Raw genomic sequence first — 14,151 nt, forward strand, 5'->3', positions numbered from 1 at the left:
GCAGGTACTTGGTACACAGCAACCACATAATTTTCTGATGATGCTGCCTATTGATATTCCGGAACGAATCTTAAGAGTGGTGTGTTTGAGAATAAGCTTTCACCTCCCCAGTAGGCCTTTTGGGGTGGGTATCACTGGTACCCTGTAAGTACAGCAAACCCTAGTGACCCACCTTTGGGCCAACAGCTTTCCTGGTGTATCCTTATCAAAGAGGGCAGATCCCAAGACAAGGGAAGGCAGAGGTGTCAGGTGCGTTTTGGCGTCCTGCCCCGTAATCACCAATAGGGCCCCGTGATTCTTTCTGATGATGCACCAGAAATGGGCGAATCCTTCGATTTATCTCCAGCCCTCGGGAGCTGGAGGCGTTCAGAAAAAGGCCGTTCCTGGCGTACGTGCCGGTGAAAGTGCCGGTAGCGGCGATGAGGTGCTCTGATAGATGGAGTAGAAATGAAGTTCCTAACAATTTCCAGTCCTGCACTAAATTAAATCATCCTGCTGCACGTCTTCACTTTTGAAGCTGAAAATGAATGTATTGTATATCTGAAATCCACAGAGCGTAAATTGTTCCTTGCTGCTGAAAATTGCCCTATCTAATGCCAATTACTAACCTACCCCAGGCTACCAGTAACGATACACCACACATAAATCACAGATAGATATGCTTGAAAGTTTTACGTTCTCAGAATGTGAGCAAAATTAACCATTTGAAAGTTATTAGCATCGCGCAAAGTCGTCTCTGCCCCCATCTGCATGGAACGGCCTGAAGAGCTTCAGCGGGTCCTTTAACAAGCTTTGCCTTTGCTTTTTCAGCCATGGAGTACCCATGTGGAGGAAAGCTATAAGAACTAGTTAAAGTTATGCATTTGAAGGAGAAATGCCACCGTGCAGCATTTTGTCTTGCTTACCAAATAGCTCTTTAGTGAAGGTCTGTTCTCCGGCAGTTTTTATTGCATATAATTTGTAGGCTCCTCTCTTTCAAAATATTTAAAATGGCAGCTTGAGTCTTTTTGCAGGAATATATTTTTAGCATGGACTGTGTTTGCTGTGGGTTATATATACGCTGTATTTTTTATACATCGTTGTGTACTGAAATTGGTATATTCATAACTAATCAATGGAAGTTTGCCATTGACCTGTGGTATTGCACACTATTAAAGGCAGTATATTCTTCTATTCTCCTGCCTTACTTGAAGAGCAGAAACACTCTCAACAATTTCCCATTTTCATGCAGTTTTGCCTCATTCAACTGGTTGAAGCATTTTTGATTCCGGCCTCGTTTTGAAACACAAGAACCGTATAATGCAGACATGTCTACTGACACGCAGAGATACTGATGTCATGAAAATAAAATCCTTTCACACATTAAAGATACAAGGAAAAGTTGAGGCACACATTAAGGAACTTTCAGGACGGTGCCAGTTTTCAAACAGACAAGAAAATTAGCAAAGAACAGATTAAATCCATGACAGTCTGCAGAAAGTATGTCTAGATTTCCTTCAGCGCCTCCCGGGTGGGCTGCGGATGGGCTGGGAGCCGCCCGATTGCAAAATGTAATATCTCGGGAGATCAGATGGAAACGTGTGGGGAGCTTACAAAGGATCAGTGGGACAGAGAATGCAAAAGGAGAAAAAAGGAAGATGGGGGAGATAGGGCTGAGAAGAAAAACAGCCGGGGGGCAGATCTGTGGGGAGATCCTGGAACAGGTCAATCAGGTGGGAACGAGACACAGAGAAAGATGAAGCGCCGCTCTGGAATGTGCAGAAAAGCAACATGTACTGAGCACTTCGTATAATTAGGTTTTGGTCTGAGTCTGTATAACCTTCTCTATGATTTCTGTTTTTCCAATGTTGTATCCAGGTAGGATAGCTGAAGAGTCTATTTTCTGAAGATCTTTATTCACCTCTTTCAGGGGTGTCGATTTTTCTACTAGATCTGCTGCTAGAAAATATTTATCGGTGATTTGGCCAAAATTCTTGTGCCCAAATCTCCTGTAAGTTGTCCTGTCTGGACCCTCCCGGCAGTGTGGGATAACTCCCCATTTGTATCCCCATTTAACCAATCTTGGGTTTAGTGTCTCATGAAATTGGGGGTTTAGCATTTCCTTAGGCAATTTCCTTTGTCGGTTAAACCTCACTCGGGGTAGGCTTTCTGTGCAGTTGCAGAAAGAAATGCACAAATGGAAAACTTCTTTTATTTAGTTTAAACATTCATTTTGGATTGTTTATCTTATTACTCAGACTTCTAACTCCTTGGTTGCTCTAAATACCTTTTCGCTCTTTTTGCTATTTTGGGTATTCTGCAATGAGATCCGAATTGCAAATGTTGGAATCACATTCATATTGGTGTCAGAAAAAATTCCTTACTCCAGATTGTCTTGAGGGTATAGAATTAGGGTATAGAATGACCCACTGGTGGGATATAAAGTAGGACGCAGGTTGCCCATTAAGAAGACAGGTTGAAATGTTGTTTGCATGTTTTAACTAGACGTATCTTCCACCTTAAGATGTGTTCCTGCAACAACTGGGATTTTCATCTCTGAACCCAAGAAGAAAACCCGTCCCGGGCAACACCGTGTACGTTCCTATGCGTAGCAGCCGTACAGACCTCATGCATCACTCCTAGAGTTTTACATGATGAATATCCAAATTCTTAGACTTATTTTACTCTCTGCTTTGTTTCTAGATACCAGATTTATTCCCCATTAAAAATCTGCAGTCGTTTCTGGGTTTGGTGTCATCTTAGTTATCAGCCTTCATCCTGGTTTGACTTATACTCTCTTTACTTCTCGTTACAAATGCGTCACACAGAGATATTAATTATCCTGGGCGTGGGTCTGGATCTTCTCGTTTTGGTTGGGTGGCCGGGATGAGGCTGCCCCAGCCTTTCCGTGGGTCTGTAGAATAGACAGAACAAACACGGGAGCCCTGAGTGATGGTCGCTGCCGGTGAGAAAATGAGCCAGGAGTGTGTGCCTGAGATAAGAGCCGGCTCTGTCGTTTTTCTTCAGGGGCAGGCTTTTGTAAACCTTATTAAAGTTTATTTAATCACAAAGGCTTTAAAAGGACTGCCTTGTGTGAAATTCACTCTACGCTTATGCAACGCGGCAATAAAATCAGATGTCAGCCGACTTCTCTTGGCTTTTCACAGGGGTTTTAATCGACTGTTGTGATTTCTCATTAACTTAAGACCGATGTTTCTTAATAGTGATAGAGATTTGAATAGATACTTATCTTTCTAGTTTTAAGAAGTAGAGTCGTCATTCACCTGGAATTATTTCATCTATAAATAAAATCTTAACAGAATAATATTTCTCTCTGCTGTTCACATTTCTCGGGTTAACTTGTTTTCAAAGCAAATCAAATAGTTGAAGCAGGGCATAAGAGGGCATTTTAACAGATTATTTCTTAAACATCTCGTTTGAAATCCAGTTGTAATATTAAGCAGATTTTTTTTTTTTTTTTGTAATGTTGGCAGCACGTGGGTAAGCCTGTGTCAGTGCCTCAAATGCGAGTCGCTGTGTTTAAATCCAGTGTACGGGATTTACAGAATAAAGGGAGCGACTGGTTGGTGGGAAGTTTAAGGGTCGGGTGTGTGCGTGAAGTGGGTGGACGGTCCATGGGTGAGCGGAGCGATGGATGCTGAGCCTGGTCCTCCAGGTCACGGGTGGAATAGCTGTAGGTGTCTTGCGTTCGCTGGGACCTTCTTGGCGCTCCAGCTCTTTGACCCACCAGAACATGATGGGTCCTAAAGGCAAAAAAGTTCTACTCGTTCCCAGCCTGTGTTTTTAAAGCCGTTTTCCTCCTGGAGGCAGAGGAGGCAGGTTGGTTCTGGGGAGGAACGGGTTCGCTCAGGTGAAGCTTTGATCCTTCTCTGATCCGTGACTCATCTCTCCACGGGCTGGCTGGGAGTCCCCTTCTGACAGAGCACCCTTTGGATTTGGCCTGAAGGTTAAGACACAGTTTTTCCAAGGAGAGGTATCACTGCTGGCACTTTAATGCACAGCAAGCCTAAATCATTGCAGTTAGGAACTGAATTCTTGTATGTCTCATGGACTTCTTTTCTGGGATGCCTTTGTTTTCCGCGTTAGCTTTGATTCGGTGGTACGTACCTGTTCTGTGTAGTTGCTCTGCACGTTCCTTTCAACCTCTTAAATCAGAGCTTTAATTCAGGAATATCAGAAAATTACCGGCCTGCAGAACTATCTCACAAATAGTAAAGTTTAGTCTTCTAATGTGGTTTCTTCTGTAGATCAGATGGTGGATGTCTACTCTGTGAGATTCACGGTCATGTTTGCAAAGCCTATTTAAGAAAACATTAATATGAACACTCTGGAGTTTTAAATAGCAAAATATTGTATTTGGTCATAGCATTGTTAGTACTTTTTCTTTCATTGAGGTTAATGTGTGTTAGCTGTTTGTCGGATATGGTTCATTTGTGGGCTCTTAATACCAGAATATTTCAAGGCGAACAAAAGTAATGTTACTTACAGAAAATATATTGTGGAAAACTAGAGTGTGTGAGCAGGATGAGTGTGGTTTTCCAGCCACATTGTCCCTAACATTTGGGTTAGGTAAGAAGCTCAGCTGTTAAAAAGTAAAGAACGAGGAGGGATGGATCCAGTGGGCCAAAACCTCGGCCGTGTAAACAGGTGTCACTGCTGACTTCGGAGCAATGCCATTTTATTAATGAAATAAAATAAAATACACGGGCTCAGGATCTGTCCCCGTCAGTGGGTTTCTCCCCTGTGTATCTGTGCAGGCCAGGGGCCGTGTTCGTAGGTGAGTTATAATGCCTTCAAACGCGGTGTTTACGTTGGAAATACTTGACAGAGTCTTAAATAAGCAGTGCTACCAGGTGGGCTTTTAAGAAAGGCGATATTTATAAAAAGTGTAAGGGCTGTATCTGAACTTAACTGCTTCATGCATTTGTATGACTTTGTGTTTACAATTTTCTCATGATTTTTTAATGAGAGAGAATAGTTGCCAACCAGTCAAATAAATGCAGAACATCCTTGCGTATCCTTGCACCGCCACAGTTTTATGAGTCAAATTGCTTTGTACTTAAAAGCCGGCTGGGAACAAGCTAAAGGGATGGTGTCAAAATACAAACCATACATTTAAAAATATTCTCGTCCTCGTCTGGGATCCCGCTGATGCTCAGCATCCCGGCTCTGCCCTCGCTACGGGACCGAGCGAGATCCCCCGGCGCTGGGGATCCAGCCAGGGTGCAGGATCACGTCTTAATTTGTAATGACTCTTTTCAGCATCTCGCTCGGATCGGGAGCTGACACGTTGGGAACCGCTTGTTTTAATTTGAAATTCGCTCTCCTCTCCGCCGTTGGGTGCCGTAGCGCTCCTGTCGGCATCGCTCCCTCCTGTGCCAGATCAGCTTTCCAGGGCTGGATGGACACAGGGAATTGGGAGGTGCACTGCGTTTTGTGTTTCGTGCGCACACCCCTTCTTCCCACCCTTCCCACTCACTAAATTTCAGATATATATGTGTATTAATCCCTGGAGATTGACTCTGAGAGATCATGTTCCAAAGCCGATCCTTCCCAGATGCCTGAAGAGCATCCTAAGGAGTCAGCGGTGACCGGGGGACAGGGACAGTGCCTCCCCTCCCACCGTGTGACGACGGGTTTACGCCGCTGAACGTGGTTTTGCTCCGTGGGGAGCCCAAGCAATGTCTCATCGTGGATACTGCCCCGGCCACTGCGGCCCGTCGGGATGTGGCAAGTGCTACTACAGAGTTACACACCGGAGTCCTCATATGGGTGTTGGATGAACTCATCAATGTCCAGTGACCTCCAGCTGAGGCTGGAAGGATGCTGGTGGTTCACTGAACACCATCCTCCCTACGACTTGCTGTTTGCATGTAAAAAAAAGGGTAAAAATATAAGTGAAGACTAAAGTCGCCATTCAACTTTTTCTTGAAAAGGAAAAAAGAATCATAGCAATGAGAAAATGCCACTGCTGACCCGATCGGTCCCTCCAGCCTGTGTTTACGTGAGTCGCAGGAGGATTTTTCATACAAGTAGCCCTATTAACTTCAGTGCGTAAACTCTGTTGTCTCGTGCGCATGGGTTTGCAGGATTAAAACCGCTTGTAAATGTTAATGGAGAACATGCTCAGCAACCTCATAGCGTTTGTGTTTTTCTTCGCTGTAGCACTGCAGAGTCATTCTACCTCTATAAAACCCGTGGAGAGATTTTAAGGTGGGCCAAATTCATCTCAAAGATTGGCTGCTTCATTAACACAGGGCCTGGCAGTGACAGCATTTGCAAAACAAACTCCAGCGCTGGCCCGGTGCCTTTTTCCACTTTGCTGGTTCTGCTGCCCGTATGTCTCATCCTGCCAACACACAGCGGCGGCTGCATTTGAATAGCTGCTGCTCTTTAAATAATTTTGTTACTGTCACAGCGGCTTTATAAATGCCTCTTACTCTCCTGATGGTACAGAATCAATATATTAACAGCATCGTTTTTTTTTTTCCTTCCAGGAGCAAATTCATCAGTTGTTGCTGATTTCATGCCTACGTCATCATGGAACATCTCAAGTGAATTAGATAAAGGTGAGCGGACCAAAAAAAAAAAAAAAAAGAAAAAAAAAAGTGAAATCAGATTTTAAATCTCAATTCTTCTTCTTGGCTTGGCCAAATCAGGAAGCAAAGGGGTCAGGAGGCATTTAAGATAAACCTTCTTTGCCTTGTGATCATTTGACATGTAATTATGTGTGGTTCTGTGATTTCTGGGGAATGCTGTGTTCATTTCTTGTACTGGTAAAATGTTCCACATGGTAAAAATATTTCAAGATGTGAGTTCTATTGGTTTATGAACTGCTTGACATTTTGTCTGGTGGATCTTAGGATTTCAACTCAAAATTAACAAGCATCAGGCAGTCAGTTTGCCTCGATGTATTTTATTGTGAAATCTCGAGGCTTTAAATTAATAGAAGGGGAAAATATATTTGCAGGTGGTAATTATGTGTGATTTAGAGCTCTCCGAAGGGTACGTATTGTGGAAAAAGGAATGTATTTCTCATTCCCCTTCATTTTGTAAATTAAGCACCACCAGTTATTTAAGCCAAATTGCTTGGCTTCCCCTCGCCCTCATTGCAAGGCCATGGCCCGCAGCTCCTCAGTCTGTCTGGTCTTCGAAATGTTTCTAAGGTAACGTTTACAGCGGAGGATGCTCTTTGCCACGCTAACCGTGCAATTTCCCAACCACTCTTTTCCTTTACTTATAACTTTGCCAACCACGAACTATTTAGACTGAAATTTCCCATAGTGGACCTCTGCCACAGATGGGTTTTCCAAATGTTTTTGTCTGTTTTGTTTGTTGTTTTTTTTTTTTTAAAATGAGCATGTGTTCGTAATGTTTGTGTTTAAGCATAAATATGCTTTCTGTGCTTAAGTATGAAGAGACTATGTAGTTCTGGGTATTTTAAGGCAAGGTGGACTCTTTCACGTCTGCCCACCAGGGAAGGAGCAGAACTTTCTGGTGATCCAGCACATATTGAAGATGACAAAAGTCAAAGGGCTTGTGTTCACTGGTGGGAAGGGGAGAAAAGCGTGTAGTCACCAAGCAGAGAATTCCCAATTTACAGCAAATTGCTGAAAGGCGGCGTTGACAGCATGGATGTCTCATCCCACTGCAGGACTCGTCCAGGCGTCCCCGGCAGGTCCGTAGGTCTGGGCTGTGCGTTGGGAACGTCCCAAAGCTGCAGAGGACCAGGGGCAGCAGTTCCCCCCAGACGTGTTTCTTTACTTGTTTGGCAGCTTCATTTGGTTTTTCAAAAAGTAAGAAAGAAACAACTGGCCTTAGCAGGCAACCTTACTAACCTACGGGGTGGATTTTTCTCTAGGCGCCCAGCCCACGGTCGCAGGAGAAGACGCGGTTGCACTTGGTTGAAATATTTTTTTGCAAAGGATTGTCAGTGATATGTTCTTTGCTCTCCACTGTCAGCCCAAGCGTTCGATTGGTAAAGTGCCCATAGATTGCAATATATTGCAGGGAAAGCTGTGTAACTCCAGCCAAAACCTAGATAGAGGGGAAGGTACAAATGAAATACTGAAGATAATGTGACTTTACAGTAAAGTGTATCTCATCCGTACTGAAAAATAGCCCTCGGTACCTTCTTTTTTATTATTCCTATTGGGAGGTTTTGCGTAGACTAGTTTCTTATGACCAGGGAGATTTTGAGCCCATATTTTGCTTAGACTTTCTCTCGGCTGGGAGTTCGAATGTGTGTGTGTGTGTGTGAGATGTGTCAGAAAGCAGCAGCTCCAGAGCCAGCAGAGGGAAAACTTGGGGCGGCTGCCACCCTCCTGGACCTTGTCACCTTCTTGCTTAAGCATCTTATCTGGCCTCTATGTTAGTAATTAAACCATTTTCCACGTTACTTCCATGGCACCTGTTCCTGAGCTATATTGTCAGAAACAGGTAAAATGAAGTTTCATGCTTCTAATCCACCTGGAATGTGGCAATTACCACTGGTTGGGCTGAATCCCGCATTCCTGGGGGATTACCGGCCCCTTTGCTCGGCCTGATTAGCATTTAGACTGCTGTAAGCTTACACACCTAAACACGGATTTACATAGGTGATTAAAATGCATTTGCTGCCCAAAAAGCTTAGTCAGAGGGGCGGATTCCCCCGATGTGCCTACGAGCAAAGCAAGGTGCACACGTTTCGTCTTGTCTAAGAGAGAAGCGGAGGCTTTAATGTGGGAACTGCTGGTTCTGCTAAAGGTCTTTGAAACTCTCGCTTGTAAAAAGCAAAGCACACTCCCGCACTTGCTGACTTGGTGAGTTGAAACCTCAGAGGAGAAAATTAGGTGTGCATTTAGGTTCCATTTCTTTTGCAAACAAGCGTCGCAAGAAATCAACCTCCACTTGTCTTTGCTGCAGTCGGCCGTGAGGTCACGCAGGCGTCCCAGTAAAACTTGTTTTAAAGGCTATTAAGTTCACCACATGAAAGTGTTTTCCAGCCAAATTTCCCAATTAAATGGCCGTCCGCATTAAGTGGTTCCAACTCTACCTGCTGCCTTTTGGAAATGAGCATCTCTTCCTCGAATATTTCTCCTGTGTTTGGGAAGGAGGAACAGCTCATCATCTTGCTAAACAATATTCTGCATTTTGAAATAATTACTTAATATGGTACTTTCCCTAGCCCCGTGAGTTCTGCAGTGATTATCTTACAACTGAGCCCTATTCAGGTTTCAATTTCTATTAAATAAGCTAAATCGACAGCATTAAACAGTTGCCTGTTTATTCTTTTTAACAGGAAATGAATTTAAAAGAGACGCAGCCACCCGTGAAGAGCTGTTGAAAGCAGCGATTGATGGGAGGGAGGAGGTGGTTTCTCACCAAAACCTTAAAAAAACAAACAAACCCTGCATAAAAAATAAAAAAATAATCACTTTTAAAATAGGAGAAATTTAGCTATGAACGTTTCTCTCTCTTTTCCGACTGGTAAATCACGGCGTGCAGAGGGAACGCCACGAGGGAAAAAGAGAAATGAAAATGTGATCCAGTAAGTGTTTAATTATATAAAAAGAAAGAAGTGAACTTCTGGGAAAAGAGGCGTCTCTGGTGGTAGGAAAAGGCCTGTCTCGGGGTCGGTGGCAGGATGCGAAGCCTTTCACGCCCGGGTTCCCAGCTGAGGTTTCCCTGGGGCTGCAGGAGCTGCCCGGTGGGCACCAGGCCCTGGAACCGCTCCTGACACTCATAGAATCATTTTGGTTGGAAAAGACCCTCAAGATCATCGAGTCCAACCATAACCCAGCCCTGGCACTGCCCCATGTGCTGAGAACCTCATGTCCGTCTGTCCAACCCCTCCAGGGGTGGTGACTCCAGCACTGCCCTGGGCAGCCGGTTCCAATGCTTCACAACCCTCTCCGTGAAGAATTCTTCAATGTGACTCTCTCTTGGGGTGTGCCAGCTGGTGAAGGAGCAAGGTGGGCAGCCCTGAGCATTTTTTAATCTTTCTTTCTCTCTTCCTGCTGTTTCAGGCACTCTGGTTTCTCGTTTCTCCTTGCCCGTGCATTGCCTCCCCCTCGCCCCTTACACCACGGGACAAGCTCCTGCGCCAGCTTTTTGTTTGAGAAAGTTTCCAATTTACCCTGAGCTCTTCTTTTCCTTATTTAAAAGGTGAAGAGCCCTTCATTCAGCTGCTCCTCTTCCACAAAATCCATTGTGGAAGGGTAGGCTTCTCCTTCCATCAGATGTCGGTTTATTTACAAAGAAATAGATAGGCCTGAATGACTGAGAGCCTATTTACATCTGGTACAGTAGAGGAATTGTTCAGGACCTCTTCATCCTCAGGCAAAGATAATATTGGAGTCTTTGCCAAGAAGGAGTCAGCTTTGAAATATTATTTTCTTTTAACTGTGAGTAGGATTCAAATTCAGTGGAAGTTCGCTCTGCAGGACTGATAAGAGAATGATGCTGCCGCTGCAGCTTCCCGTCATCAGGTCCTCCCGGTGCCCCCGAGCTCACCGCAGCCTCCTCAGGAGCTCGTTTCACCACGGCATCTCCCTGACCACGCACAAGCACGCGTCCTGGCCCTGGTTGGGCCAGAGCTGAGGACTCAGTGCTCAGGTGCAGCCCGTTATCTCGTTGCTGATACCACCTCCTCCTTCCCGGAGCTCCTCACTTGGTCCTTCCATTTCCAAAGAAAACCTATCAGTGTGACTTTTTGCAGATACTGCCTATTTTCCTTTCCCTTTCACGGCTTATCTGCTTTGGCAAATGAGGATAAAATGTTAGGATGATTCAGGGCTTGGGAACCGTTTACATTTCCAGACATCCGTGCTCCCAAGCCCGGGCTTTGAGCTCCCCACGGCTCACGGCCTCTCTGCGTGGCACTGCCCTTGCAGTCACTCGGCAGTCCCGTGGTGCTCCGGGTGTTATACCGAACGCAAACATTCCTCGGAGAGCCTGACAGCAAGAGTTAGGACTTCACAAAATATACCCCGAAACAGTCAGTGCTTTAAGGCTAAGCTGGGATTTATCCTTAAGTATGCAAAGACACGTTGGTACAAGGATCACCTGTAGCAAGCATCCCTCCTCTGGGAGGGTTTGGGGGTCAGATCCAGAGCAGAAAATAACTGTGGAAGGTTAAAACAGGGGATGGGAGAACTGCAATATTTGCTCCACTACTCTGTGCGTGTCATTAACTTCTTGGAGATCTTTGTGGAGGTTAATCGCCCCCTGGCAGGGGGTTTGGACGGTGCAGAAGAGGCTGCAGGACGTCCCGGTGGGTGATGCTGATGGACCCTTTGGGTCCAAGGGATCCCAGGGGAGAAACGAGTTTTGACGTCCTTACTGATGAATCCAGGCTGAAGCTGCCGCCTTGGCGAGTCTTTCCAGGCAGGGAAGTGACCTCGCTATGAGTTCTTATAAGGAAAATCTTTCTGGTGTCCCAGAGAGAATTGGACTCTTAGGCAAACTACATCTTAAAAAACATAAACAAAACCAAACGTGGAGAAAACCAGGTGGATTGAGGCCTCCTAACTTTGGCCCCAGTTCTTTAGAGATTTCCAGATTTTCTTTTGAAATCACTGGATGTGAATTTGATACACATGGTGAAAGGGGAAGAATTACAGCTTTCACATTTATGCACAATTTACCTTTTTATTTTCCTTTATTATCGGGGGGGATATTCAGTAAATCAAGCTCCCCTGATGGGGCTCAGGATTCTGATTCTATTTGTGGGGTCCTGTTAGTAGCGAGGCAGTAAATTACTGCTACTTTGTTTGAAAATTTTTTTAGCCACGGTACATTAGCTCCTTTTGTTTGCTTTTCCACTGATGGAGTGTACATTTTTATTTGAGAATTTGTGTTTCTTGAATGTCTCATTTATAAATAATACAGGGTGTGAAATTCGAAGGTCACAGAACACAACCTGAGAAAGAAACCACCCCGAGTTAACGTTGGGCATTCATAGCAAAAATCTTTCACAAAATACTTCACTTACCTTGGATTTTTTATATAACCTCAGTGTAGGGGTGAATATGTGACCATTATACATAAGGTAACTATATATAATAACCTTTTCCTGGCTCATCCAGCTATCTTTGTTTATTTGAAAGATTGATAGATCAGAGGGTCAAGGGACGTGTTTTATTGTAAGTTTCTGTTCCAAATTTCCTGACATTTTTGGTTTTAAAAAAAATAGACCTTTAAAAGGCACAGAAAGGGCTAATAAGAACCAGATCCTAAAGTGATGCTATGTCAAAATGTCAAAAATAACAGCTTTTCTTTGACTCTACAGCATTAATCTTAAGGCACATACCTTTCTATACACCCTGCCTTTAATAGCTTGAGTTTTTGTACGTGGCTCTTTACTGCAGAGCAGCTTCTAAAGTGACAACAAAATCCCTTGATGGTTTTCAGTAGTTGGGTTTATAGCTGGATGTGGACATTTGTTTACCTATTCCAAATCACTTTTTTTGTGATAAAGCTTAGAGGCTTCCTACTTGAGCTATAAAACCGGTTCCTGAGTAAGGAAAAGCTTCATTTCCCCTTGCCAGATTACAGCGTCAAAGCTATCACCAAGGCATCTGTCCTTAAACCTGAAAGTCGACTCATAAAAGCAGAGGCAGATGTGAACTCTCAAATGCATATTAAGAATCCACAAAGGCACGAAGGGCAGCGAGTTGTCCAGTTCCTCTCCAAAAGCAATGGGATTCGGGTGGATCAGCCCCAGATAATTTTTGGGAAGCCCATGAGCATCTGTGCTCTGGTTTCCATCCACAAGCCCTCCCTCCCCAATGGCCCAGGGCAATCTGCAAGCTGCTAATTATCAGAAAGTAGCGATTAATTCTGAGAATCCCGAATACGGTGAATATCACACGTGGACCTCTGAAAAGCCATAAAGCCTCAGGCAGTGGGCAGCCTGTTTGAGTTCTGTAAATTATCCTTGCGTGGCACTAAACCCTCTAGAGAGTGTCCAAGAAGAGAAATCCCAACTCAATCCGCAGCGTGTCCCGAGTTGAGTCTTGCACATACACATCGCTGAGGAAGCTCGTTCAAAAATAAGCTGGGCGAGCAAAGGCAGTAAAGTGTTTCCTTTTGTCGCAAGACAGTTGACATTGAATATTTCTGCATGATTGTGTGGACTCCTTTAGTTCTGATAGTCTTCATATGGGTTGCCAAATCATGGGTTGAGTGTGGTATCCCCTGCCTCCTCCTATTCATTTAAAATAAGTGAAATTCCAGCTGGGAATCTTCCTTTTGCCCCTTTAATAACGATAATAGTCAGAGTCGTCTTCCTTTGTGAGTTATGGACAGATCAGTGATTAATCCCTTCCCCACCACGCTCTGTCTGTGGCCACGCTTCAGTCAGAGATCCTGCTGGTTCCTTCTTTAGCTGCACTGGAATAGCTTAAAACCCAAGTCGATTGAACGTACGGAACAACCAGCGAGACCCTCCGGCGTCTTCAGGCTGGGTGGGCTCTGGGTTGTTGACTTTCTCCAAAGACAACAGTTCCGTGTAGAAAATTTCCAGCGGTCTGAGCTCAGTGGTGGTGCCGATACATGTGAGTACAGGATGCATCCAAATGTAGGATCACACCGGACTAAGGGGGATAATCCAAAACTCTGACAAAAATGCTTCTTTCCAGACTTATGTTTTAAATCGGGCAGCCTGTGTCGGACCCTCCCATGTGCCTCGCAGGCTCTTTCCCTTCAAACAAACTCTCTGAGTTACCAATCTTTAAATTTATTCATCTTGCAGGCACTGACCGAGACACTTTTTGCATTTCTTTGTTGCTCACGTATGCTATGACAAAGAGGTGGTGAGCTGCTAAACCTTTTGGTGCAAAGAGATAAATGCAATATATTCAGCTTGTGAGACTGGTGGCCCAGCTGCTTTATCCACCTGGCTCGGGTGGTTGCTTTAGGTGCTGCAATGCAGATTTCAATTTTCAAACCCAGAATTAAACTTATTCTCCAGTCCAGCAGCTGGAAACGGTGTTCCCAGTGATGGAGGTTTGCTCGAGGAAAGGTCTGGAGATGTTCCTTTCCAGAGGACTCCGTTGTTACGTGTTTATAATAGCAAGTATCATAACTCGGTACACCAGCTTCTCTATCCCACCTGGATTAAAGCTGTTTTCAATTCACGACGGCTTGAATGGAGACTTTAATTTTAGC

At 44.5% G+C, this 14,151-nt stretch overlaps 1 protein-coding gene across 1 annotated transcript in view; it reads left to right on the plus strand.

The window, feature by feature from the left end:
* The window catches only part of ROR1 (receptor tyrosine kinase like orphan receptor 1), a 156,768-nt gene that overhangs the window by 97,096 nt on the left and 45,521 nt on the right, over positions 1-14,151 (plus strand). The window contains exon 2 of the mRNA XM_065655747.1: positions 6,498-6,569. Within this exon, the coding sequence (XP_065511819.1) occupies positions 6,498-6,569 (72 nt within the window). The remainder of the gene's footprint in view (positions 1-6,497; positions 6,570-14,151) is intronic.

Source organism: Caloenas nicobarica, chromosome Z (assembly GCF_036013445.1).
Source record: "Caloenas nicobarica isolate bCalNic1 chromosome Z, bCalNic1.hap1, whole genome shotgun sequence".
NCBI classification, from domain to species: domain Eukaryota; kingdom Metazoa; phylum Chordata; class Aves; order Columbiformes; family Columbidae; genus Caloenas; species Caloenas nicobarica.